We start from the raw sequence: 25,005 nt of genomic DNA on the forward strand, positions 1-25,005 counted from the left end.
CCTGTATAAGTACTGAGGGGAAGTGGAGAATGGACCAAAAAATGCAGGAAGTTAATCAGAGGGGAATCAGGATTAGCTGGTGGGAGAAAGACTGAAGGTAGCTGAGGGAGAGTAATTCATTAACATGATGAGCAGGGAGTGCATGGAGGAAACAGAAAACAGAGAGAATTGAAATAAGTAAACAATGAAACTGCGAAAAGAATATAAACTGGGGGGAGCCAGATCTATAAGGAAATACAAACTAACACATAAAACATATGAATCCAGAGAAGTAACAAAAACCTAAACACCAGAATGAATCTAATAAGCCTAAATGATCTGAAATAAACCAACTGAAGAACCTGGCAGAGCAGAGAAAGTAAACAGAACACAAATTCAAAACCCCAAACACAGGCAGATTATGACAGATATGATGCTTTACTTTTTAATCTAGTTCACTACTACATGGGTGAACTTGTAAATGACAAATTATGCAAAGTTTTGTTGGTTGCTGTCATTTTTCTTCATCTCTTTCTTATGTTTTAACCCCTTCTAGTCATGCATTCTATAAACCCCGAATTTAGATCTGGAGTTAGGCCTAATTATATTTACTGTAGCTAATTTGAATACTATATGCCCCAATTTAGATCTAGTGTGACCTGTTTAAATTAACATTCTCTTCTTATTGTAGAATCAGTTTGACAGCAAAAACTCAAATAATTGACTTTTATTATACTATAAATCAATTCAGCCAGTAAGTGGTTAATGAAAATAGGCAACCTGGCCGAAAGGTGCATTTCCACCATTTACTGCACTGGACTGATGAATGGTATGATATTTTTAATCATGCTAATGAATGTACATTCTTTAATATCACAATACAATACATGTATATCTCATACAAATTTGTACTGGTTATTAAAGCTTTTACCTTCATCATTATGCACCTGCACTATTACTATAGTATTTCCCAAGATCCTATCAAAACAATGACTCCTAACCATCTTGGTTTAGATTGTTTTAATTAAACAAAATGCAGCTTAAGTATATCACACTAATTCACAACAAATTTAATGTCAAGGGACTTAACAAGATAAACATGTCCAATTTATATATATGTAGTCCATTTTTCTTAAAACTCATTTAGTCCAGTTCATTTAAAAACACTACAGTATGTTGATTTAGATCCAATTCAGTCTAATTCATTTCAATTATAATACATTACAGTCAGGTTCATTTTATTTAAGGCCAGTTCATACAAAGTGGTATATTTAAAAAGACTTAACAGATCACATTGAGTTGTCAGCTTTGCAACAATCCTTCATCCTGAGAAAGTATGTGTCAACAGCAGAGAGAAACCACTCCCTTTTAATGGGAAATGTTGCAGCAGAGCCAGGTCTGGTGTAAAAGGCCCTCCGCTGCAACCATATTTGCTGGTCCGGAAGTCCTTTTCTATAGGAAAGAAGTGGAAAGTGTTACCACCAGTAATACCTAGACAAAAGCAGAGCTGGAATCCCAACTGAAGCTCAATGAGCTATCGAGCTTTACCTGTACTTGCAACATAAATTTTATGTTTTATAAAGTTAATTCTGCTTTGGTGAGATTTATCTTGGGAAATCTGATAATAGGGAATGACGGCGTTGCCTATTTTCTGGATAGCATTATGCCACCTTTCAAATAATTTTTGTTGTCCATGTTTATGTTTTTTATAAAGCCTACTGAAGTGACCTTCGTGTTCATCTCCTAGTTCTTCGATTCAGTATATCCATTGCAGCGTGACATCACAAGTGTCAGCTGTACCTCTTGGTGTTCCTCTGGTTGACTTAAAAAAAAATTAGTGCTATATTAGGGCAATTTGTGGAACTATTTGGAAATCAGAGGAAAAACTTATAATAATATCTGACATGTCTGCTTTCAGAGTCTCTCAGGCATCCCAGGTAGTACACAAGGCTATGAAATGTCTGATACTAAACCTTTGTGTAATTGCTGAGCACATATTAACAGCATTTGTTTAGGTTTGAACATGGATCTGGCCTAAACTTAACCAGGAACTTATCATTGTTCCAGTATTGCTAAGCAAATGTTTGTGCTCCCAAACTGTTGCATAGTGGCTTTTAGTTAGTTTCTGCAAAGCATGAGCTGATGCACATACATTAATGAATGCAATAATTGCTGATTATTGTAGAATTATGCAGTATAATTAATTTAGAACTGTTACTAAGTCACAAAAGCATGATAAGTATTAAATCTAATATCAATCTTATTGTAATTTAAATTGTAATTTTCCAGTGTGAATGATGCAGCTGCTCAGTAGTAGCTAATCTGTTATTATTGCAGAGGACATTTTTACATGCTAGGTCAGAAGATGATCTGAAAATAAAGAAGTCTGGCTTTTTGTCTTGCCACAGACTTGGATATTCCCTCTAAAGGGGAAACTTAAGGGTCTTGTCTTGAAGTCTACAGCTGTGTCTTAGACCGCTGTGCAGAATCAGACGGATCACTGGAGGAGCCAACTGACCTTGAAATATTAGCATGCTGGATTACCAAGGTTGCACATTATTATTCCACGGCAGGATGGATGAAAGAACACAATGATGAAAAAGGGATGAGAAGATGAATGGACAGCCATGGTTAAGGAGGGAAGGGTTTATAACCTCTCATTAAACCTAAGTCTGATGGATGGATGAAACGAGGAGATAGCAAGGGATAATGATAACAGGAGAATTACATTTGACTCTTGCCCTCATGTGTCCTATGGATACAGAGAAAAAGGGTCTAAATGGCTGACTAAAGCCCTTTTTGGTGTGCCACTCTAATCTTGACTGCTCTGACCTGTCGGAGTGGTAAATAATCCTTTCAAAGTTTCAAAGACACTAAGTGATTTCCAAGAGCTTTCCATCGTTATCCAAACATTTTCCCTTAATTTTTGACGACGTTTCTAACAGTTGTTGCTTCTTTTTCCTTCCACAGAATAACTTTCTGCCACCTGCCATTCCAGAGTAAATGGCTGTACATCGGCACAGAACGAGGGAACATCCACATTGTCAACGTGGAGTCCTTCATGCTCTCAGGCTACGTCATCATGTGGAACAAAGCCATTGAACTGTGAGTGGACTGGGCCTCTTTTTTACTCTCTGATGATTCCCTCCAACAAATTTTCTCTTAAGTCTTTTTGCCTTCTCCTTATCTATTAGTTTCCACACATTTGAACATACTGCTGCACAGGTTTTGTTTCAGAAAGATGAGTTTCATATTCAAGAGCTGTCTCATATTCACTGGACTTTAAGAATGTGCGCATCCCTGTTAAAATGCCAGATTTTTGTGATGTAAAAATGGGATCATAGTAAATTATTATAAAACTTTTTTTTACACTTATATCAATCAAGCAAAAAAGCAACAAGCAAAAAAGCAACCTGGTTTAGTTTAAGAGTGTGAACACTCCTAAACTAAGAACTTTGTTCTAGCTATTTAAATATTCCACGTCTCAACTTGACCTTGCTCTACCTTGTAAATGTTGTCCAAATATTATTATTGGAACATATCTTTTTCACATCCTTCTTCATGTGACCCCATATATTTGTTTTTTTGGCAGACTTTGTTCTGGCCTCTGGCTAGGCTATTTCAGAACATTATTCTTCTGAAGAAGAAGCCATCCTTTTGATTGGGGATGTATGTTTGGACTCACAGGGGGGCTGAAAATTGAAATCCCTTTTCATTTTCAGCTTTCTTGAAGAAACCTGAAGGATGTGGGTCTAAACTGTTACCTTGAAGAAAAAAACACAGTCCCATTTGAAGAAGAGCAACCCCTCAACATGAAGCTGTTGTCATATATAGAACACAACCAGTAGTTGTTATAAATTACTTCAACTTCGTCTGTGATGCTATCAACAACTCAGCAGCCTCCATGAACAGTTTCCTACTTGTCTTTTCAGAATTTTCCAGAGACAAATTCAGTTTTTGTAATGTCACTATTCCATATTTTCTCTAATTGATCTTGACCTCTGCCAGGGTAAATATAAGATTATGTACAATTTTGTTCTACACTCTTCCTGACTGATCCATTTGTACAGTGAGATTAATTTAATACTTCATAACCTCTTTACGGAAAACCTGAACCTTGAACCTTTACGTAAAACCTGAACCTTTTCTAGTTAATCAAGGGTAAAATAGGTCAGTCAGTCAATCATTTTCTACCGCTTCTTCCTTTGTGGGTCGCAGGGAAGCTGGTGCCTATCTCCAGCATGCTATGGGCGGGAGGAGGGCTACACCCTAGACAGGTCGCCAGTCCATTGCAGGGCAATACAGACACAGACAGGACAAACAACCACACACACACTCATTCACACCTAAGGGCAATTTAGAGAAACCATTTAACCTAGTAGTCATGTTTTTGGACTATGAGAGGAAGCCAGGGTACCCAGAGAGAACCCACGCATGCACGGGGAGAATGCGTAGGGAGAACATGCAAACTCAGGGGTCTTTCTGCATGGAGTCTTGCTGCGGGGAAGAAAAGGCAAGAGTTGACCCCTGGGTCTGCAGTACCCAGTGCTAGCATTACTAAAACAGCTCTCTCCATACATGTTCCTTAGAGAATGCGCCACCGTGCAGCCCTGGGTAAAATGGGTCTATAATTTAATTATTTTGTCAGTGAATATATTTGTAATATTTCCATTCAATTCACACCAGATGTCAGAGACATTGCAGTTTATCCACTGATACAAAGAAATCTATTGAAATTTGTTCATGAATTAAGTTATGTGTAATAAAGTGAAATAGCACAGGGAATAACTAAAATTAAATTAAACACGTGAACAAAAGAATGTGCAAGAGGGCACAGAAAGCCAAGAAACCAGCTGAAATACCGGGGTTGTACAATAAAACTGAAACACCTGGTTTTAGACCACAATAATTTATTAGTATGGTGTAGGGCCTCCTTTTGCGGCCAATACAGCATCAATTCGTCTTGGGAATGACATATACAAGTCCTGCACAGTGGTCAGAGGGATTTTAAGCCATTCTTCTTGCAGGATAGTGGCCAGGTCACTACGTGATACTGGTGGAGGAAAACGTTTCCTGACTCGCTCCTCCAAAACACCCCAAAGTGGCTCAATAATATTTAGATCTGGTGACTGTGCAGGCCATGGGAGATGTTCAACTTCACTTTCATGTTCATCAAACCAATCTTTCACCAGTCTTGCTGTGTGTATTGGTGCATTGTCATCCTGATACACAGCACCGCCTTCAGGATACAATGTTTGAACCATTGGATGCACATGGTCCTCAAGAATGGTTCGGTAGTCCTTGGCAGTGACGCACCCATCTAGCACAAGTATTGGGCCAAGGGAAAACCATGAAATGACAGCCCAAACCATCACTGATCCATCAAGACTCCTCTTCTGAAGAAGAAAAAAAAAACCTTTTTGAAGTTTATTTAAAGCTTGCTCTAGAATATTTGGACAAGCCAGTGAAAACTGAGGAAATTTAGATGGTTAGATGAGCCCAACGCTGAACTCTTTGGATTTCATTGCACTTTATATTACTTAAGGAAGGATAAATGAAAGAATCGGGACCTTCTCGATAAGAATCTGAAGATGAAACAAGTTTAGATTTCCAATAAAGGAAAATAATCCTAAATCTACACCCAAGGAATTGGGTTCAGAGAATATAAAATAGAATTGCTGGAGTGGTCCGTTCAATCATCTGACTTGTATCCCACTGAAATCTCTGGAAAGAACTGAAAAGTGCATAGAAAAGTTCCCCAAAACCTTGAAGATTTAAAGACAGTTTGTGTGGAAAAACTTAGCAATGTTTTCGACTACTTACTCCATGCAGAAAACATCTTGGAGTATGGCCATTGCCAAAAAAAGATGTTTCCACAAAGTATTTAATAACTTTCTGTAGCTTTGTTAAATATTTCATCCTTGTTTTGTTCCAATGTTTTTACCCATTACTTAATTTGTATAGTAATTTACTTTGGTTTCCTTGTATCTGGGGATTACATCACAAAAACCCATCCTCTAACGGTGGTATGTACCCTTTTGAGGTTCACTGTAAGCAGAATTGCTTAAGTTAAGTTATTGTTTGGTAGTTTAAATGTAATGGCATAAGAAGTTATTCATAAGTGTGTCATATTGAAGCACAGTATCAGATTCCAGGTAGTAAGGATGCCATCTCTGCTGTTTGAATGGATCTGTCAGGATGATAGGCTCCATTTTAGCTCCCCGCTGTTAAGACCTAAATTATTCATTGGTTGGTGCATTTTGCTTCACACTTTCTCCTCATCCCTGTTCTCTGGCATGTGAGCACATATGCATGTTTGCGTATGTGTGTAGATAGCAGGAAAAGATGAGGAGGAGGGAGTGGGTGGAACAGGTGTCTGCTGAGATCAGTGTATGGTACACACAGACGTCTCGTCGACAGGGCTGCGGGGAAGAAAAGGCGAGAGTTGAGTGGTGGGGGAGAGGGGGAGGTGGGATTGTGACATAGGGGAGAGGAACTGAATGGATGAGATGGGGCTTTTGCCTTTGGGAAAAGGACATCCACAGAGGCAGAGTGATGGAGTAGATGGATGGAGTTGTGGTGGAGGGTTAAAAGCAGGTAGCACAGGGCAGAGCAAATGAAGGAAGTTGTGCAGATAAGAGAAGGCAGTGAGGGAGAAGGGTTCCAATTAAAGGAAAAAAAGGGCAGAAGGTAAGGAGTGATAATGATGAGATAGAGAGAAGATATGAATGATAGAACAGTAGATACCACACAGTCTCCAGACCAAAGGACCAGTGTTCCCTCACAGTTCACTTTCATCTTGTTTTTACATTGGCTTTAAATGCTTTTCCTGAGAGTATTTTAAGCACTGATTTAGTTTAAAAAAATATCTCTATTAAAATGACAAAGTATATCTGGAATGTCAGAAATATGCTCTTCAATTAAAGAAATTATATGGTAAAAACATACTGCATGCCAAACATCTGTCAGTTATAAAAAGATATTTCTTAAAATGACTGTCTGCGTTCTTTAAAATAATGCCTTGTTATTTAATGTGATCATATATACTAGGAAATTATTTGCTGCATTTTACCAATGCATGTGCTATACCCGATGGCTTGGCTGAAGTAACTTGGAGGTACCCTGTATTACCTATCTACGACCTGTGGAACTGTACATACCAGTCCAACACATATCAAATAAGTAAATATCTTCTCTATATCCAAACGTAATCATTTAGTTGCTATCAGTTTTGGGAAGATACTTTGACCTACATTGGATATGAAGTGGTTACTGTTCACATGCAGGCTTTAACAGAGCATTGTCATCAGGTTTTAGGATAGTATTGGAGTAGTTCTAATATGAATTGTTGCTTTCTGTTTTAAATAAAAGCAGGTAGTTCGTGTTTTATATTTTTGTTTAAAATCTTTGTGTTAATCCTGTGTGTGGGCTGCACTGTTGCCTTGCAGCAAGAAGGTCCTGGGTTTGACTCCCGGCTATGGTCTTTCTGCATGGAATTTACATCTTCTCCCGGAGCATGTGCGGGTTTTCACTGGGTACTCCGGCTTCCTCCCACAGTCCAAAAACATAACTGTTAGGTTAATTGGTCTCTCTAAATTACCCTTAGGTGTGAATGAGTGTGTGCATGGTTGTTTGTCCTGTATGTCTCTGTGTTTCTCTTCGATGGATTGGTGACCTGTCTAGGGTGCTGGAGATAGGCACCAGCTCCCCCATGACCCACAATGGAATAAGCAGTATAGAAGATGAATAAATCTTTATGTTGAAACTGTGGTATTTTTAAATTTATCATACTGTGAGAATCTCCCAGCAGCATATTTAGGTTTTGGAAAATTACATCACTATATCTGTTATTACATGGCTACAGTACTTCATTCTGCTATTTTGGAGGGAAATCACATCCTTTAAGATGTTAGAGGTGTCCGGACCGATGTCCCTGGTTTGTTACAGAGGCAAATGGTTTGTATATTTGTTTGAGCGCACGTTTGTGATTTGCTTTGAAGCAGATCAGAGAGGTGTGAGGTGAATCTCTTGTTCTTTGTCCTTATATATCTGTGCCAGCTGTAGGGGTTGAAGGGTCAGCGTCCAGAAAACAAAAGCTTCTTTACCTCTTTTGTTGGCCGCTTGTGATGTCATTAGACAAGAAACAGAATTACAATTACAACTGGAATGATTATTTAAGTGATTTTGATTTTAAAGGGGATTACTGGTTGCAATTTAGGGACAATTTCTTCCCCAACAGAGATGCACAGATCACATTTCCCAGCTCATATGCATTTTGTGCTTGACAAAACAAAAATTAAAAAAAGATTGTTTTTAAGGCTTCCTACCATGAGCAGTCATTAATTATTTATGTTAGGAGCTAAGGCGACATCATAATGTGTATGAGAGAGCATTCACTGTAAAGCTGGGTTTTATTAACATTTTAAACCAAAGACAAAATGACAGAGTTGACATTTTAAACCATCTTTGTCATGTAATATTAGCTTTTATCGCAGTACCCACTGCTATCATTACTAAAACAGCTATCTCCATACATGCTCCTTAGAGAATGTAAATCCCTGCCCTAATTGAGATTTCCAAATGGCTCTTAACATTTAAAAAAATCCAGCATGTTCCATAGCAAACAAAGGTCAAAAGGACAAAAAACGACAACTTTGCTGTACATTGTTTAGCCTTGCTATTCTGAAGGGTCGCTCCTTCCCAGCATGAATAATCCCATATATCAATACATTGCAGAAATGTGCTTCCGGTAAAGTATTGTTTTTGCATTTTTGTGTTTCTTAGTAACATGTCTTGTCAACATGACCTGGTAGCACTTACTTATGGTGCATTCACTGAAAGGAAAAGATCGGAATTTTGAGTCTGACTGGTCAGGGCTGATTAAGCTGGGAATTGCTCAATTTCACTCAAATGTCCTTTTCTCCATGCTCTTTTTTTTTCAACTTGACTATTTTATAAAAAAATATGTAAAAGTAGCAATATTTTTAAAAAGCTGCTTTACATATAATTTGGAGAATCCATATCTCCTGCTTTTGTTAAGACAGTCTTAAGACAGTTTCTTTCGAATATTCACAATTCAAAACATGCCTCCTGTAATAATACCATTGCTATTGGCAGAGATTGTTATTGTAAAAGTAATTAAATATTTTATTCCACACCCTGCTCAATGCACCACTGCCGTCTTGTGACTGATAATAGACCAGAATGTAGTGGTTTCTGGGGTCATATTTGCTATTCCATTTAGCCCAAGGCCTGGCCTGGCTTGGCCCAGCCCAAACCAGCACTCCGTGTACACATGACTCACACCTCTGTTCTTAATCGACTTTGCTGGAAACTGCACCAGAATGTGAAATAACACACAGTGCACTTTTCTTTGCACAAATACACTGTGCTGTACATGCAAAAATGCCTCAAAGTCTGTGCATAACTGCCTTTTGTGCTTGTGTTTGTGTTAAATTTGATTCAGTTAAATGGTTTCTGGCTACAAAAAGCCAAGAAATGGGACAAAAGCGTCAAATATTTACAGCTTACTGTGACACAGAGTTTATGTGAACATGTTGACTTGAGACATCCCCTGTTCTGGTCCTTTTTTGATTTCATCTTCTCCTACTTATAGGCCAGCAGCTATTTTAAATTTGTTTTTCTTTTATTGCCTATTTTTCTTGCAAACTACAGTTTTGTGTATTTGTCAGGTGGTAGTAAACTATGTGTGAGGAGATTTTAAAAAGTGAGTCACTTCTAAGCCATTCATAGTGGTTCCAGCACTCAAGGTGTAGGACATAAAAACAAAAAAGTTGAAATAACGGTGTGATGATATTTTGTAAATCACAAATTATTGCTTTTTAATTGAACTTTTTTCTTTCTCTTCAAACCCCTTTGATGATCTTATTCTACTCTTTTGTGTTAATAATTTAGCAAACAAAACAAAAAATAGGGAGTCCCTTCCTAAACATAAGTAGTGGTGCACTGAAAAAAGAGATTGTTATTGCTAGTGACAATTTGTTGCTAAAAATATCTATTGTCTGTCTGTCTGTCTGTCTGTCTGTCTGTCTGTCTGTCTGTCTGTCTGTCTGTCTGTCTGTCTGTCTGTCTGTCTGTCTGTCTGTCTGTGTCTTAAAAAACAATGTTTTATTCACATTTATAGCTGAATATAGAATCCTGATACTGAACTTACAGCTGCCAGTAATGCTGATTAATAAAAATAATAATAACTATTTTGTTATACATTTAATTTATATGGAGAATCTCAAGGTCAACATACATTAATTAATAAACAATTAAAGGCAATGTTGAAAAATTTTATAGAAATACGCAAAAACCATCTTCGACAATATTATGAAAAGATGATAATAGATATAATAAAGTCAATAATTATTTTTATTCATTTTAGTTATATAGCACATGTTCACAATAAATGGAATCTGAAAACACTTTTAAGAAACAAATGGGTCCAACTCATATTTAGTTATACAGAGTTGTATATTGACATAATTTGGGCCAAACTAGTACAGCTAAGTCCAGGATAATACAATTCAGGCATGTAGTCAGATTCAAGAAGCTGTTGTATATAGTCAAATGCAATGCAAATTGGAGTGTAATTTCAGTTGTTTAAATCATGCCATTTGGCAAAAAGTTATCATCTAAGGAAGCACAGTTGATTAATGGCATCATTGACTTTTTACCAGTCTATCACAAACAGGATGTGAAGGCTCCACTGGTGAAGAGCCACTTCCACTTGAGGAACCACTTCCTTTAAGCAGGAAGAAAACTACATTAGAACCAAGCACAGTATGACCAGATATCTGTTGCAACTGGCTTTCGTTGAGAGGACAAGGAAGGAGACATAAAAAAGCCACATAATCATAGATCAAAGAATCATTTCTTTGATCATAATCAAAGAAAAAAAAAACACATATTTAATAGCAGTATTAGCTACATTGATAACTTAGTCTAGGCAGGAGAACAACTTCACAGCACTGACAAAAGTGTACTTTCTACTGAAAGAAAAGAGAGTGACAACAAAGTTAACGGTAGCAATAGCTACTACTAGGGAAGAGACAATGCAGAACACAGAAACACTGAGCCACAGACAAATGCTTTCTATGGGAAACACAGAACACAAAATTAAGAGTAATGGATAGCTCTAAGTAAAATGCAATGAAACTTGAAGAGCAAATACTATTTAAAATTAATGTAAACACTACCGATTAAAGTGAAATAAGACCAAACATGGCATGGGCAGACTGTAGAGATCATCACCTGCAATTACACCAGATGTTTGTGGCTTTGCTTTCTGTGTTTGCTGCATGGTTTATCTCCCTACCTAGGTCCCAGTGGAGAATGTATTAGAGGTGTTCAAATACAAGAAACATAAAAAAAAACATAAAATATGTAAATATGTAATATTCATGCCACATATTTAAATACTGGGCATTTTAACAAGCATGAAATGAAACTGTGTGATGAGGAGATGTTTTTTAATTCAGTGAGGTGTTGCTTAAATATCCCCGCTGTGCCATCAACACACCCACCAACAATTGCTTGGCAGTGCTTGTGTGCTTGCTTGCAAAACACACCTGAAGTAATAGTTTATTCTCTTTATTGCACTGAAAGCATGGCTGGGCAATGGTAATACACCGAGATGTAGTTTGGTGCAGCATAGGTTTATAAAAGATAAGTGGCTGAACCAAAGGTACCAAGGTTATACTTGCCACTGGGTAATCAGTTTAACTCAAGCAATCGCCAGCGTATATGAGTGTGTGCTTGTGTGAAATGAATACCCTTAAATAAGTAGCTAAAATTACTTGAATGTGATAAATGTGAAGGGCGCTATGAGAATTATGGCATGCAGACAAGCAAACACACGTGCATGTATACATGCAGACAGGTGTGTATGTGTGCAGTAAAGCATGTCCTGACAGCTTTCGGTCTGTGTGGGTGTGTCAGTATGCTCGTGGCAGAGTACAGATGGTTTTTTGGAAGCCTATGTGCACTCTGCCCATCCTGCCTCTGTTGCCATGGTGATTCCTTTATATCAAAATCTGAATGTGTATTTGGAGACTTTGTAAAAGCGTTTATGTCGGATTTATGTTCTGTAAACAATTTAATCTGAATTTATGCAGATAAAAGCAAAGGTAAAGTGAAGTCATTGAACAAGAAAGTAGGTCTTATGAGAAGGGTGGATTTTGAAATTCATTAGGACAGTATACACTGTTTATGCTATTGAGGATATTGTTTACAAGTGAGAAGGTGTTAAGATATGTTCTAATTGGACCGACATGCAAATTTATAACTGTGGATGTGCATGCAGGTGTGGATAGCTTTTAGCTCACAGACAGGCAGTAAAGGGGGTATTAGACACATCAATAGATTCTGCTGCAGCAGAGCTTAGGTAATAAGGCTTCAGTACTAACAGGCTAAATATAGAGACATCTGGCTGTCTGCCTGCCCACTAACTGTTACTTTCTAACAGACAGATTCGCACATAGACCCTTCTTCTTTTGTTTTTATTTATAGAACATTTGTTCCAAAAACACGTATTCCTTGCAACTAGGTTATATCTAAATTTTTTGAATTGTTTAATATAGAAATGCACAAATTATTCTGCTGGTGAGTTTTTATCTGAACAAGCTTGACCAGTTACTAAGTTGGTAAATGCATAAGGGCCAAGCAGCAAACTTTCTACAGCAACAATCTGTGTGGACATTTGTGTGGAACTGGTGTTTTACTACTTGTTTGTCAATAAGGTCTTTCAAATTAAAAAAGTATTATTTTGCACATAACTTTTGGAGGCTACTAGGAGGAAAGTGTAAACTCTTTGGAGGTGTGGCTATTATTTAAACAAGCTAAGGGTTTCTCGTACTCGTCGTCTTCCGCTTATCTGGAACCAGGTCGTGGGGACAGCAGGCTAAGCAGAGACCCCTAGACTTCCCATTCCCCAGACACCTCCTCCAGCTCTTCTGGGGGAAGCCCAAGACGTTCCCAGGCCAGCCGAGGGACATAGTCCCTCCATTGTGACCTGGGCCTTCTACCTGGCCTCCTCCCGGTGGGACGTGCCTGGAACACCTCCTGGGGGAGGCGTCCAGGGGGCATCTGAAACAGATGACTGAGCCATCTCAACTGACACCTCACGATGTGGAGGAGCAGCGGCTCTACCCCAAGCTTCTCCCAGATGGTCGAGCTCCTCACCCTATCTCTAAAGGGAGTGCCCGGCAACCCTATGGAGGAAGCTCATTTCAGCCGCTTGTATTCAGGATCTTGTTCTTTCAGTCATGACCCAAAGTTCATGCCCATAGGTGAGGGTAGGAACGTAGACCGACCGGCAAATTGTGAGCTCCGCTTTTCGGCTCAGCTCCCTGTTCATCACAACAGACGAGCACAACGTCGTCATTACTGCAATAGCTGCACTGACTGGTCAGTTGATCTTCCGCTCCATTCTCCCCTTACTCGTGAACAAGACCCAGAGATACTTAAACACCTCCACATGAGGCAGGAGCTCCCCTCCAACCTGAAAAGGGGAAACGACCATTATCCTTTTGACAACCATGGCCTTGGACTTGGAGGAGCTGATCTTTATCTCAGCAGCTTCCCACTCGGCTGCAAACTACCCCGGTGCGTGCTGTAGGTCTTGGCTAGAGGGGCCAGCAGGACCACATCATCTCCGAAAAGGAGAGACAAAATCCACTGGTCCCCAAATCAGACCCACTCCGGCCCTTGGCTGCACCTAGAAATCCTGTCCATAAAAGTTATGATCAGGACCAGTGACAAAGGGCAGCCCTGCTGGAGTCCAACATGCACCCGGAACAGGTCTGACTTAGTGCCGGCAATGTGGACCAAACTCCTGCTCCGCCTGTACAGAGACCGGATGGGAGCCAAATAAAGGGCCCCCTACTCCATCCCAGGGTTTCAATTTAGGTTTTCAGCTAGTGATGTATCAAGGAATGTATTAGTTACCAAAATCTGTTTGATATTATCTCCTTGACTGCTTGACTGTTCTCTTCTCTTTTTCCTGTCAGTCAACGCATTATGCGAGAGAGATCTAGACTTTTAGCAGAAAGATAGAAGGCTGAGTGGAGTATGGTAAATCTGTTTAATCCTATTGAACTTTTAACCTTTATCTTCAACAGAACATGCTACATTTTAAATAGTATGACATTTGAGTCCAGGTGGGAAAAAAACAGTTACTACGAGCATTACTCACCATGATAAATGCTAATAACAGCTGTTTGCTTTAAACATCCCCTCTAACTGTATTTTTGTTTAAATAAAATAGTACCTATTAACTGTAGCGATGCATGCAGTAAGGCAGCTTTTCATATTTCATGACCCTCTGCTCCTAATATGAACAATTAAGGATGCACACAGTGAAAGGACCTATTAGTTAAATTGAAATCAATGAATTATAAAAAAAAAAAAAAAAAACTTGCAACATTGATCACATTTCTATTTTGATTCAGTTTAATAGTCATGCAGAGGACAAAATCATTTCAAATGGTGTACCTTGAGGTCTTGACATAGAAGTTTTCAAAAAGAGTTATGGTTAGAGCTGCTGAGTTAGATCTTCGCAACATGAAATGTGGATAAATAGTTTTTAATACAGCTTTTTTGTCAGTTACGATGTTTTTGTAATTATTTAGAGCTAAGATTGCAATTCTAAAAAAAATGTGTCGAACTGCACAGTCTGAGCTGTATATCAGAGGCAAGAGTAGTTTTCTCGCAATCAAAAAGTTTGAGAGTTGTATTTTCAGCTTCCCACTACCACATGTCAAAGAGTCCTTAAGCAAGACACTGAGCCCCAAGTTTCCAAGGTATTTGCGTATCACCGTGTTGATGCATGAGTATTTGTGTGTTGTCAGTTTGAGTAGAGAGCACTAAATGAGTACAGTTCATTTCCCATTTATCATAAGGAAGGGTTCATAAAAAGACATACAATGTAATTATTTTATTTGTACTAATGCCTGCTAATGCGACCTGGAGAATATTTGTCTATTTCAAATAAGATTGAGAGAAGACTGTCACCTGATGTTTTGAAAAATGCTTTGTTTTTCCAATTACACTGTGCTGTAAATTTTTTTAAATTGACTATGTTTAAATTAGAAGAAAAAGAATGCTGTGAATTAAAATTCACAGAGAGAAATGGTAATCGACCCAAACTGAAACTGGAACCACAAACTGGAGCTAGCCTGGAAATCTGTAATCAGTGCAACTCTAATTGTATATCTGTACCAGAACATCATTCTGGTCACCTTCAGATTTGTAGTGGGAAAATAAATTGCTCACTGTTATAACATAGACCACAGCAATGTGTCCACTTTTCCTGACTTTAGTGTTGTTGTTTACTCTTAGCTTTACCATCCTTTCCTTGTCTGGCATCCCTATCCTTGCTCCAATGTAAAAGGGTTATGCTTTAACAACAATAACAATCACTGTTTTTCAGCGGTGACCTTTCCATCTCACCCCATAAAGGCAGAGCAGGTTAGGACATTTCTAAAAGAGGAGATTTGACACAAAGCTGTCTGGAGGGTAAGACACAGACAGAAGGACGAGAGAAGGGGCATTTTGATTTTTCTCCACGGACATGCAAATTAACAGACACATAAATTCACATACACACACCCACCAGGAACTGACACAGTCATTTATCAGAACCTTTAGTGAATTTATGTCTTTCGGTTGCCTTTTTTCCCCCTGGGTTCAGTCGCAGTGTTGTCTTTTCCAAGCAGGGCTCATCCAGGAGTTTAAAGACTGTTGCTTCCAATTTTAATCCTTTAAGTATGTCACCAAAGAAAAACATACATAATTCAGTTTTATTTTCAGTTTTCAAACCCAAAATATTTGAAAAATAGCTTTCACTTAGTGGATGTAGTAACCTGGCATTAACCCCTCCTATAAATTTTTTACCATCCTAATTAATACAGTCGACTCCAAGCACAGTGCTAATTAATATCTAGTTTCATATACAGAATACTAACCAATGCTTCCATTGCTTTTTTGAAAACATACATTAACACACCGTTTTCACACAAGCGCAAATTAAAAATAGATGAAAATTGTCAGTAAAACCTCTCATTTTAACAAAGACATTAGCTAACAAACGAACAGCATCCCTGCTGTTGGCTACAAAGCTAAAGACTCATGCTATTACTGTCAGAAAGTTTCTGTTTACTGTTATGTGACTTATTTTCTTCTTTATGTGAAAACACTATCCTTTTCATTTGATATAATGCCTACAGCAATTTATAACACCGTCTAAATCATGTCTGTGTTTTGATTGCGACATCATTTGCTATAACACAAACAATAGTGCGATAAAAAGAATTTACTCCCTCACAGATTTCTTTTGTTTTGCTTTTTGTCCCAATAATGGGTGCGATTATAACATTTTAATATTTTCTCACAGTCAAAGATAATCTGAGTAAATACAAACTGTAGTAGTTTTCAAATGATGACTTTATTTGTTAGGGAAGAAAAAGCTATCCATGTCAACCTAGTCCCATGTGCAAATATGATTGTTCTCCTTGTTAAATAATTACCTGTGATTAAATTAATTTTTTTAATTTCTTGATTGGAATCAAGAAATTACTTAAAAAGAGCCTGACAACATGAAGGAGGCTAAAAGGTATTAAAAACAATACATCATGCCCCAATATAAAGAAATTTAAGAACAAATGAGATTGTCATTGGCAAAAGGGTTAAAAAACCATTTCTAAGGCTTTAGACCCGAGCAGTAAGACTCAACAAATAGGGAAAACATGGAACATTGGCAAATCTTCCCAGGATGGGCGGGCTTACAAAAATAATTATTACAAGAGTGCAATAATGATTCATCCAGGAAGTCAGAGAAGAACCAAGAACAATATCTAAAGGACTGCAAGTCTTGCTTGCCTCAGTTAAGGTAAATGTTTACAAATAAAAAATAAGGGGGGAGGGCAAAAAGCTGCTTCTACAGGGAAGGTCTAAATTGAAAACCACTGCTGACCAAAAATAATACAAAGACCCATCCCACATTTCCCCCAAAAACATATCGATTCTGTCGCATGACCTAAAAAAGGCCAATAATGCTCAAAAGCCCTCTGTTGTGGCTACATTAAAACAACAAGAGGAGTGTACCAACAATTCCTCCACAGTGGTGAAAAATTCTCGATGCCAGTTATTGCAAACCTTTTATGGCGGGTGTTGCCACCAAGGATGGCACCCCAGTTATTAGCTTTAAGGGAAGCTTACATTTTCACATAGGACCAGGTTGTTTTAGATTGCTTTTTTGCCGTAATAAATGAGATCATCATTTGGAAACTGTTTTTGTTTTATTCAGGTAATCTTTGTCTTATATTAAAATTAGTTTGATTATCTGAAACATTTGGTTGTGACCAAAGAACAAAATAACAGAATAAATATGTAAGGTGGCTCAGACATTCACATGGCATTCAATTTCAGTTCAATTCAGTTTTATTTATACAGCCCCAATTCACAACACACGTTGTCTCAAGGCACTTCACAACAGTCAGGTACATACATTCCAGTTAATCCTAACCATTGAACAGTGCAGTCAAAGTTAGTTATTTATTCAAATTGGATAAAAAGTTTTTCTGTCTAAGGAAACCCAGCAGATTGCATCCAGTCAGTGACTTGCAGCATTCCCTCCTCCTGGATGAGCATGTAGAGACATTGGACAGTGACTGGCGTTGACTTTGCAGCAATCCCTCATACTGAGCATGCATGTAGCGACAGTGGAGAGGAAAAACTCCCTTTTAACAGGAATAAACCTCCAGCAGAACCAGGCTCAGTGTGAGCGGCCATCTGCCACGACCGACTGGGGGTTTGAGAGAACAGAGCAGAGACACAAAGAGAACAAAGAAGCACTGATCCAGGAGTACTTTCTATGGGAAGGAAAAGTAAATGTTAGTGGATGTAGCTCCCTTAGTCGTTTCACCTAGAAAGAAAGAACAGATAAACTCTGAGCCAGTTTTCAAGGTTAGAGTCTGAAAGAGAGCACATAGAGTTAGTCACAATAAAAGCTCAGTCAATCACCATGTCTAGGAGAGAAAAAGAGTTAAGCACTGAAAGACAGGGCCGCGTGGATCATCTGTAGAGGGTGAGCATTAAGTTGTTGCCAGCAGAAGCTCGGACGATGCCCCTCTCCAGAAAGGTGTCACAGATAGACAAAGAGTCAGGCCAGATGTAGCTCCTAGGAAGAGAAAAGAGGGAGAACATAAAGTTAAAAACTGAAATAACAGCAAATAACGCAGAATTAGAGAGTAGTGTGAGAATGTAGCGAAGAGGGTGAAAGTGGTCGTTATGTCCTCCAGCAGCCTAAGCCTATAGCAGCATAACTACAGAGATAGTTTCAGTTCAGTTCTAAAGGATCTGCCTCCCAGTCTACTTCTAGAGACTCTAGGAACCACCAGTAAACCTGCAGTCTGAGAACGAAGTGCTCTGTTAGGAACATATGGAACAATCAGATATCTGATGTATGATGGAGCTAGATCATTAAGGGCTTTATATGTGAGGAGGAGAATTTTAAATTCTATTCTGGATTTAACAAGGAGCCAGAGAAGGGAAGCTAAAATAGGAGAAATATGATCTCTCTTTTTAATTTTCATCAGAACTCTTCGCATTGTTGCTGTTTTTTTGTCTTTTGTGTATTATAGTTGAAAGAGGATAAAATACATTTTCTGTTCTGTCTTTCTGTCTCTCATAAGTTCCTCCAAGAGTCACCCTGGGCCAGTTGTCCACATAAGTGATAACCCTATGGATGAGGGAAAGGTAAAGCACAACATTTCTGTCTACAATTATACATTTTTTCATTGTGATTTAATTGTTAGAGCCTCTTACAGTCAGAAGTTTTCATACACTCATTGTGGGCATTAATGTACTTTTATTAAATGACCTCAACAAAATCCACCAAGAACAGTAGTGAATATGACGGATATACATATAAACTTCTGACTGGAACTTGCAGGGAGTTTATTATCATTTAACTTGTACTTTGAAATCAACCCAACAAAGTTGGGTGTTGACTGAGAGAGGTCACATTACATATGGAGTAAATTCATTCCAATTATAGAATAACAGCTGTAAACTAAGAACATATCTAAAGATCATTACACAAACCTTTTGTTTACACCACAGAACAAAACGAAAACCAAGTGTGTTGTCCTTAAGTATTTTATGTCACTTTTAAAGTTGTTATTGTTAATATTTTGTTCTGTTTATACTTTCTTTAGAATAATTGATACATTTATAGCAAATTTTATGAATGTTTGGTGTTCCCAAGCAATGTTAGCCGAAAGACTAAAAATGCATAACCAAAAAACTGTCCATGTGACCAAAAAATTGTAAAATATAAAATAGGACCACAAAGACAAAAACCTTTATTGCTGGACAGCTTGTCAACATGCTTCAAATAAATGAAAAGCCATTGTGTCTCAATCTTTTTTTAGTTCCTGGAAATTCTTTTGTTACTTGTCCGTTTTCCTACAATTTTCTTGATGCATACGTTGTGATGATTTGAATCCTGCTCATTTATTTCATGCTTTGAGTGTGTTTGTGGCACTCGTACTGTCAAACCGATGAACATGTCTTCTCCATGTGCTTGTGATTCATCCATCTGCCTGTTCTGTGGTCTCTCTCAGCCCCCATTCGGTTGAAAAATCTAACACTATTGAAAAAACAAACAAAATTACCTTATGCATACATACCCTAATGTACACATTAAAATGCACATTGTTGAAATTATTATAACGTACTTCACCATGTATTGTCTTTCCCCAAGTACAGTATCTTCATTATATATAGTATGCATCCCTCTTTCACATTTTGTCACAACCACAAACCTAAATGTCTTTAAATCAGATTTTATGTGAATAGCACAAAGTAGTGCTTGATTAAAAATATGATAAATGGTTTTCAAATTAGTTTTCTAATAAAAATCTGAAAAGTGCAGTGGCAATTTGTATTTACCTGCTTGAATCAGAACTTTGTCTGATGGAGTATGTCTCTACCAGTTTTGCACAGGGGGAGACTAAAATGTTCCTTCTTCATCTTCATCCATTCTTCTCTTCCAAATAGCTCAAGCCCAGTCAAATTAAACAGTGGGCATTTGTAAATAGCAATTTTCAAGGCTTGCCATAGGTTATCAATTGTGTTTAGGTTTGGACTTTCCTTGGGCCATTCTAATTCATGAAAGGACTTTGATCTTAACCATTTCTTTCAAGTCCTGGCTGTGTGTTTAGAGTTTTTCTGCTGTAAGGTGGACCTCTGACCCTGTCTCATGTCCTTTGCATCTTCCTAACAGGTCTACCACCTAATGTATTTAGGTCCATTCATAAGTTCCAACCAGCTTCCCTGTCCATTCTAAAGAAAGGCATCCCCACACCATGGTGCTGCCACCACCATATTTTACCAAAGGGATGTTGTGTTCAGTGCAATGTTCAGTGGTAGTTTTCCTCATTATGTAGCTTTTTGCATGTAGGGCAAAAGGTTAATTTTGCTCTCATCAAACCAGTGCATCTTTTTCCACATGTTTTCTGTGCAACCTTACCCTTTAGAACCTAACCCTTCATTAAATTACTCCATTGACCTGTCTGATGTGTTCCTTTGTCTTTTTCATGCTGTTTGCTCTCCTTTGAAGAGTGCACAGAACTGCTGAACTGTATTTACTCAAGGTGCAAACTGACGGACGCCACACTATTCAGATTTTTTTTTCTCCAAAAAAAAGAAGAATCAACCAATGCGTTTGTTTTTTCCTTTTCATAAATAAACACTACTTTGTGCTTGTCTTTCAAATATAATTTTAATAAAATATATTAGAATTTGTGCTTAACTTGACACAATGTGAAAAAATAAAAAATGTGAAAAACACTTCTGCAAGGCACCTCATATATATATTCTTTAAACATATGCATTCATATTGCTTTGTTAAAACATACTGTAAGAATGCACTTTTACAGTGCTTAGGATATTTTTCTTCAGTGTGTTTGTGATTTGCTTTGTAAGATAAATATAATTGGCAGCACAGTCTCAGTACACGTAAAATATTGTTTGTTGCTGTTTTTTTTTTTTTTTTACATTTCTTAGACAAATGTACCACATATTGAAATCTGAACATGCTGGGACTGAGTGTGGTAGGTAGGCATTGTTTCCATAAATAGGTTGTCAAGAATCAAAACAACTCCTTGTTCTTTTTGCAAGCCTTTTTTGCCTTTTCTTCTGTCAACCAGGAGTAGCAGGTTTCCACTTACACTGACTTTCTATCATGCTGTGTGGGAATGTCAGGAGTATTACTTCAGTTTTTGCTCATCAGTGGGTCTGCTGTATCCCCCGGTCTCACTGAATGCTTTTTGCTCTTCCTCTGCAGCTTATAATTGGATTTGAGTCTGGGATCGTGGTCCTGTGGGATTTAAAATCAAAGAAAGCAGACTACCGCTACACTTATGATGAGGTAGGCAAATCCCCCTGTTTTATTTATTCCCTTTCAGTCTTGCCTTTGTATTTCAATCTGCAGTAAACTGATCCTGTTGTATCTTTTATAACCTTGAAGTAGGTTCAAATAATCATGACCTACCTGAACTATGGGTTTTGAAAAATATCAAACATAATGTGTTTGTTAAATATTTGTGAATTAGCTGAGGTTTAACTCTGAAATAAATTTTTTGAGACCTGGTACTTGCTTTTGGAGGATGGCAGATGGATCTTTAGAAATAGTAACTTTAAAAACACCTGGGCTCTGTCATCAATCGAAAAGGTACAGTCAACAGGACACCCCAGGATACACTGCTGGAGTCCCATGACTTTATTGACTTCAGTTCCGTTTGACATTGATGAAAACTTAGGTGGACATGCTAATTCACTGTTTGCTTTGCTTGAAGCTGTAAGAATAACTGCAGGCAATCAGTAAGTTTCAAAGCTCACATTTATTGACTGAAATGTCACACCAAGGTACACAACTGACAGGATAACCAGTCTGCAGATGGGGGGGGAGGGGAAGCAATGAATCAGTCTTATCAAGCTGTGTCTCTAAAGTGTTAAGAAGACACTTTTATCAGGATCTGTGGACTATTGGGATCGCTAGCATAGTAATATGCCACCTTTCATCACAAACTGCATCTCTCTAATTTCTAGCTTTGACAAGTTACCTTCTCTCCCTTTTGTCAAACCTGGCAGCACAGAAGTCATAAGTAAGACAAGAAAAAATTGTGAAACTGACGCAGGAGTGTAAAAAGGAACATGAGAACACATGTTATTGGGAAAAAAGATAGAGGGAAAATACAAATGGGAAAACAAGCAATAAAGAAAATTAATCTTTAAACATCAAAAACTGTACATAATAAATCTTGTAACCCGTATATTTATTAAATTGCTAAAAAATGTATAAATAAAAATGTTCCAATACATGAAAGGCAAATGAAAAAAATAGGAAAATCAATTAAAGGGTAAAAGCTTAAACAAAGAACAAACAAATACTTCATTAACTTTTTAATAATATGAGAATTAGTGTACAAATAGTATAATAATTAAAAGGTAAATTGAATAAACAGGGATATTGACACCGAGGTTAATTGTTACTCTTCGATAGTAATTTGGAAATGTTACTTTGTTCTCATTTTCATAACTAAAAAACTGAACTAAACTAATTTGCTACACTGTTTTTTCATATTCTGTTTCTATTATTGAGTTCTCCAAAATATGCATTAGAGAACAAGTTTTAGGTATAGTGTACTATTCAATTGCATTTCTGGAAAGTGTAATACACACGTCTTATTTCAATAGAAAAGCTCATATATTTTCTTTGAAATGGTTCTGAATGCCCATCTTGGTATATTCTAAGATATCAATCCAGATTTTGCGATTTTATGATTTCAGCAAAGCCCATTGCCTGATTGGCAAATCTGACAAGGGTTAACTGAAAAATTAAAGGCTTACAGTAGGACCGTGAGGGCCAAGGTTGTTAGTCTACAGGTCATTGATTCACAGGTCTATACTATGCCTTTAAACGAGTTGTAAAAACCACAAAGTTTCTTTGGTAATGTGTTGTTGCCCTGGGCAATATCATGGCTTTACAAGCTTCTCATTAGTTGATTTACAGCTTTGTAGTTATTTACAGTCAGGTGCGCAGCCAAGAATTCTGGGCCCAATGACCAAAGAAAATCTATTTGGTTCCAGTAGTTCAGTACTAGTACTAGCACAGTATTTACTGCTTGTGAATTGTACATACTACTGTCTGCATACAGTATGCAATTCACTATTTGATGCAAGATTAAAAGCAGACATACAACAAATCTGCTAATGGCCATCATTTATAGTCTAAGTATTTTTTGTTGAGCAAAATAGCTTTGTATAAATTTTCAATCAAACTAAATTAAAGTAAATTAACGTCATCAACTCATCTCGTGATTCACCAAGGGGCCCAGCACTGGTCCTGTTTGCTAGCAGATTCATTGATCAAGTCTTCGAACACCAGTTGGTGTATTCTCAGGCAACAGCCAAAACACATTGCTTGATTATGTAACATTATGGGGAAAGAAAATCCCCTCCAGAAGTCCGCTTTATCACTGGGTGCAATTGTCAGTTGCCTGATATTGCCAAACTAATTTGTTCAAACTAGCATTTGCAAGTATAAACACCATGGGAATGTACAGGTGGTCTGATAAAACAAAATTTGAAATGTTTGACCATGATGACTAGCATAACATTTGGAGAAGATAGTCGGAAGCTTGCAAGCCTGAGAACACTTTCCTTAGTATGAGGTGGCAGGATAATGTGTGGGTGCTTTGATGCAGAAGGGACTTCAGAATAGTTGGCATCATGAGAATAGACAATATGAAGAAATATTGAAGTGACATCTCAAGAGATGAGCCAGGAATTTTGGCTTGGGCACAATGGGTCTTCTAAATGGGCAATGACCCTAATAAATACATCAGATCTCCCTACACTGTGGCTACCAAAAGTTTTTTCGACCCAGAACCTCGATTTCTGCCTCTGTGAAATTGCTTTTCTTTGCTTTTTTTTCCGTGGTTGCCATTGTTAACCATGAAATAATATTGATCAGACCCTAAATACAGATGGACTTTCATATGGTGCTTTGCATTAACCATTTATGGTTGAATGTGGACGTGACATGTAGAGGGCAGAACATACAGCAGGACCTTGTACACAAATGTTGAGGTGCAGTTATGATTCAAAAAGGGGAAATTGCTTGCTGATGTGCGTTCACATGGTTTTATAAGTCTGGATTTTCTTTGGCATACCCCAGTTTCGGCTTTTGAGGGTACACTTTTAGTATAGCTTCTACGCAATCATTTATAAATGAACCCCTGGAGCTTTCACATCAATCCGTGTGTTCATAAAGTGACTCTAGCATGAAATGGAAATTTCAACAGGAGCTTGTGTTCATAAACCTAAGCAATAAAAAGGGGTTTTGACATAGACCCAGTCAACAGGAACTTGCTCATTCAGTGGTCTCTATGGTACTGTTGCACATTGTGACCCCCAGTTGAGGATTATCAGATACTTTTTCTTTGTTGGCATGGCTCAGAGATACAGGGACTGACAAACACAAACAGTACAGAAGATTATGTATTTTTAGTATGTGGGGAGTACATTCTCTTACCTTCTGCATCTGCCGTTCCTACCTCTCTTAGATAAACTAATGACCTCCCTCTGCTTCTCAGTGTTACAGTCTTTAGCACGGATTCTTCCCAAAGGGGATTATCTCCTCTTCCCAAATTTTCACAGAAACAACTCTCTGGAGACCAGGTTTTGATTGGGCTGGGAGCTGAAGGAGTTGCTGCTCCTCTGCATTTCCTCAGTGTAACTTGTACAGGGAGGCAGAAAAAAAATCATGCAACACTGACCTGGTCTTTTACTTCTAATCAAAAAGGTGGCGTCCGGATACACACTGGGCAAATACATTGAATTATTTGTATAAATATCCCAAATCAGTGGAGTAATTTGGCCTGAAACCCTTTTCCGGATATCTGATGTGCCACATCAGTAGCATATTGTGGTTATGATTGTGCTTTGACTTTT

At 37.9% G+C, this 25,005-nt stretch overlaps 1 protein-coding gene across 1 annotated transcript in view; it reads left to right on the forward strand.

The window, feature by feature from the left end:
- stxbp5a (syntaxin binding protein 5a (tomosyn)) overlaps nt 1-25,005 on the forward strand; it is a 181,558-nt gene that overhangs the window by 75,696 nt on the left and 80,857 nt on the right. Inside the window, exons 6-8 of the mRNA XM_047388111.1 lie at nt 2,950-3,084; nt 18,678-18,741; nt 21,335-21,418. Of these exons, the coding sequence (XP_047244067.1) occupies nt 2,950-3,084; nt 18,678-18,741; nt 21,335-21,418 (283 nt within the window). The remainder of the gene's footprint in view (nt 1-2,949; nt 3,085-18,677; nt 18,742-21,334; nt 21,419-25,005) is intronic.

This window comes from Girardinichthys multiradiatus, chromosome 15 (genome assembly GCF_021462225.1).
Source record: "Girardinichthys multiradiatus isolate DD_20200921_A chromosome 15, DD_fGirMul_XY1, whole genome shotgun sequence".
Lineage (NCBI taxonomy): Eukaryota > Metazoa > Chordata > Actinopteri > Cyprinodontiformes > Goodeidae > Girardinichthys > Girardinichthys multiradiatus.